Here is a 3657-nt window from a genome sequence, read left to right as displayed (position 1 = left end):
CAAAAAAAAAAAAAAAAAAAAAAAAAAATAATTCTGCCTCAGCCACCCAAGTAGTTGGGACTAGAGGCATGTGCCACCATGCCTGGCTAATTTTTGTATTTTTAGTAAAGACGGAGTTTCACCATGTTGGCCAAGATGGTCCAACTGTCAATTTAGAGTTAAAATAGTACATTTTGGCCAGGAGTGGTGGCTCAGGCCTGTAATCCCAGCACTTTGGGAGGCCGAGGCAGGCAGATCACCTGAAGTCAGGAGTTTGAAACCAGCCTGGATAGCATGGTGAAACCCTGTTTATACTAAAAATACAAAAAAAATTAGCGCCTGTAATCCCAGCTACTCAGGAGGCTGAGGCAGGAGAATTGCTTGAATTCGGAAGGTGGAGATTGCAGTGAGCTGAGATTGCGCCATTGCACTCCAGCTTGTGCAACAAGAGCAAAACTCCATCTCAAAAAAAAAAAAAAGTATGTTTTATATTATGCATTTTTAACCAAAATAAAGAAACAACAAATGCATTTTTAAAATCAAATGTGGCTGGGTGCAATGGCTCATGTCTGTAATCCCAGGCCAAGGTGGAGGATCACTGAGGTCAGGAGTTAGAGACCAGACTGGCCAACATGGTGAAACCCTATCTCTACTAAAAATACAAAAATTAGCCAGATGTGGTGGCGCACACCTGCAGTCCCAGCTACTCAGGAGGCTGAAGCAGGAGAATCGCATGGACCTGGGAGGCCGAGGTTGCAGTGAGCCAAGCACTGCATTCCAGCTTGGGTGAGAGTGGGACTCCGTCTCAAAAAAAAAAAATCAAACATATGTAATTTATAATTTTTATAATACATTTTAAAAATTTATAATAAAGACTTTTTAATAATAAAAAATGTGTAATTCTTGAGGCAGAGATCCTAATGCCTATAGGATGTACTGTCTTATCCTTTTGGGTATTCTTCCGCATACATCCTCACGCTGGCCCCATGTCCCTCATGAGACCAGGGCAGAGACTGATGTCCCCAAACCTCTCACATTATTCTGCTGATCCCTTACCACTTTGTTGAGTTCTGGGCTGTCTGGGCTGTTGTCCTGGAAATACTCCACTGCCTTCTGAATCTTGGCCATGCTTCCCAGGTACTCTTCCAGCCTACCTGTGGGACTGGGAAGGAGAAGAGCCAGATCAGGCTGGGGCATGGGGGATGAAGAGGGACTAAGGACAAAGTATTTGGAAGGGGAAGAAGAGAATTAATACAGGGGACTCCAGGCTTAAATATATTCTACCCCTCCTCCCTTTTAAGGACTAGGGCTGTTGGTCCACGAGGCATTAAGAATTGACCCTCTGGGCCTCACTCACCCCTCTCTGATGATCTTCTCAGTGTCACTGGCCACATGGTAGTAGCTGATGACATGGTCCAGGCAGGACAGCGTCTTCTCCACATTCTCCTGCAGCCGCTGCAGATTCTCCGTCTGCTTGTGCACAGGGATGATGGAGTTCTCCAGCTTCATAAGGCGGCTCTCAAAGGATGATAAGATAGACACCTGCAGGAGGGAAGCCTCTTGATCTCAGGCCTCACGGTGGTCCCAGCACTGCTTCTACACACCCACCTGTGGCATTTCCTGCCTTGTATCTAGTTTCTAGATAATAAACTCCACAAGGGAAGGACCAGGGTGTACCTGTTCCCCACTGTGCCCTCAGCACCTATCATTTGCCTGGCAGATAGTAGGTGGTCTAAGACAAATTGATTGAAATTTTATCTGAAGGCAAACCAAGCATCATATTAATGCTTCCTAAAATAATCAGCCCAAGATGGCTTCCTTTCCATCCTTTGAAGCCAAATCTCCAAATCTCAACTTCTGCTCTCTCTGATGCATGCATTCCTAAACTGGACTGGAGGTAATTTCATACAGAGTAGCCTCAAATGCATTGCTGGTATCTTCAAAACCCTTTCTATGGATGAAACTCATGAACTAAGGACTAGAACCTGGGCATGATGGTTCATGCCTGTAATCCCAGCAATTTGGGAGGCTGAGGTGGGAGGATCGCTTGAGTCTAGGAGTTCAAAACCAGCCTGGACAACACAGTGAGACCCTGTCTACACACACACACACACACACACAATTAGCAAGGCATGGTGGTGTGCGCCTACAGTCCCAGCTACTAGGAGGCTGAGGCAGGAGGACTGCCTGAGCCCAGGAGTTAGAGACTGCAGTGAGCTACAATCATGCCACTGCACTCTAGCTTGCACAACAGAGTGAGACCCTTTCTCTAAAAAAAAAAAAAAAGAAAGAAAAAAATTTTTTAATAAAAATTTTTTTAAAAAGAGTAAGACTTTATTATTGTGTGACTAAATACAAATACTAGTTTGTATTTATTCACTTTGTGCTTTTCCAGTCTCCCCTAGGAATAAAGAAAGAAACTCATTTATTGAGTACCTATTATATACCAGGCACTGTGCAAGATGCAGTCTCTTGCATTAGCCCAAATGACCATCACAGACACACTGAAAGGCTGGCACAGTCTCTGTTTTAGCAGATTAATTCGAGGACACCAGAGTTACCTATCAGGAGCCACACATCCAAGCAGCAAGGATTAGATCCCAGATCTGCCTGACTTCAGAACTCTTTCCCCTAAAGTCCTCTGGAGTGAAGGCTGAGTCTTCTCTGCCCTCAGGAATCTCAAAGTGCCAGCCTCCTGGGCAGAGGGTCCATTGACAAGGACACATGCCCAGTACCGAGCCCACCTGGTCAGTCTCAGTGTTTGCAGAAGGAGACAAGGAAGCATGGCGAGTTTAGACAGAAAGCAGCAAGTCCAGGCCAGTGGGAAGTGCATCCTCCTCAGGGAGGGGCGGAACACGGGGAGGGGGCTAGGGAGGAGAGATGCCGCAGTGCTGCTAGGGAAACCCACACACTGCCTCCATCGCTACCCGTGCCAGAACCCCAGGCCGCAGGAACCGGAACCGCCAGGTCGCAAGGCTGTCCACCAGGGTCCAGAGGACTGCCGCCCTCCCCCAGACTCACCATGTTCTTAGTGAGCTGGTCGCTCTTCTCCAGGCTGTCTCGGATGAAGGACAGCGTCTCCTCCTCCTGGGGGCAGAGAAGGGGAGGACATCACCAGAAGCCAGAGGCTAAAGAAGACCAATGCGTCCCGACCCCACGGCCTAGCACCCAGCCCCATCTCCTCGAGGGTGCGCTCCCTCCCACCGCTGCCTCCTCTCCGACTAGACACCCAGGCCCCGCTGTTGGCCCCTTTCCCTCACCTCCTTCCCAGCCTCCCCAGACCCATGCCTACCTGCTTCAGCTTGTCCTCGATCTCCCGCCGCCTGGCGGATGCCTCCTGTGGGGGAATCATCGCTCCGAACGCCGCAGATCCCACTCCCCAGTATTTTTCTTCAGCTAGCCCACCAGGCCCCCGTCCCCGTCACACCCACTTCCGCTCTTGGTCCCGCCCCAGGAGGAGCCAAGTTTAGAGCGGTAGGCGGAAGTGCGTCTGGGCGGAGCCCACGATCGGACCGGCGGCCATCTTGAGTGTGGCTGGGAAGTGAGGCGCACTCGGATCCTAAGCGGAACCCCGACTCTCGTGTTCCTTGCCTCAGCAGAGAAGGTTTTCGATCGGCTTTATGTCCCGCTGCTGGCAGGATCCTTACAGCTCACTTGCTGTTTTCGTTGAAAGATCGA

General features: G+C 49.5%; 1 protein-coding gene across 10 annotated transcripts in view; it reads right to left on the bottom strand.

Annotated features, from left to right (window-relative positions):
• Positions 1-3429, bottom strand: part of EXOC7 (exocyst complex component 7) — a 21281-nt gene extending 17852 nt beyond the window's left edge. For all 10 annotated transcript variants that reach the window (XM_032241604.1, XM_032241605.1, XM_032241606.1 and 7 more), the window contains exons 1-4: positions 3272-3429; positions 3001-3066; positions 1337-1521; positions 1036-1141 (exon numbers count right to left, since the gene is read on the bottom strand). In XM_032241604.1, the coding sequence (XP_032097495.1) occupies positions 1036-1141; positions 1337-1521; positions 3001-3066; positions 3272-3331 (417 nt within the window). In that variant the 5' untranslated portion in view covers positions 3332-3429. The remainder of the gene's footprint in view (positions 1-1035; positions 1142-1336; positions 1522-3000; positions 3067-3271) is intronic.
• Positions 3430-3657: the final 228 nt, after the last annotated feature.

The sequence above is a fragment of the Sapajus apella genome, unplaced genomic scaffold (assembly GCF_009761245.1).
Source record: "Sapajus apella isolate SASKATOON/1434 unplaced genomic scaffold, GSC_monkey_1.0 scaffold48, whole genome shotgun sequence".
Lineage (NCBI taxonomy): Eukaryota > Metazoa > Chordata > Mammalia > Primates > Cebidae > Sapajus > Sapajus apella.
This window is presented reverse-complemented; position numbering and strand designations above follow the sequence as displayed.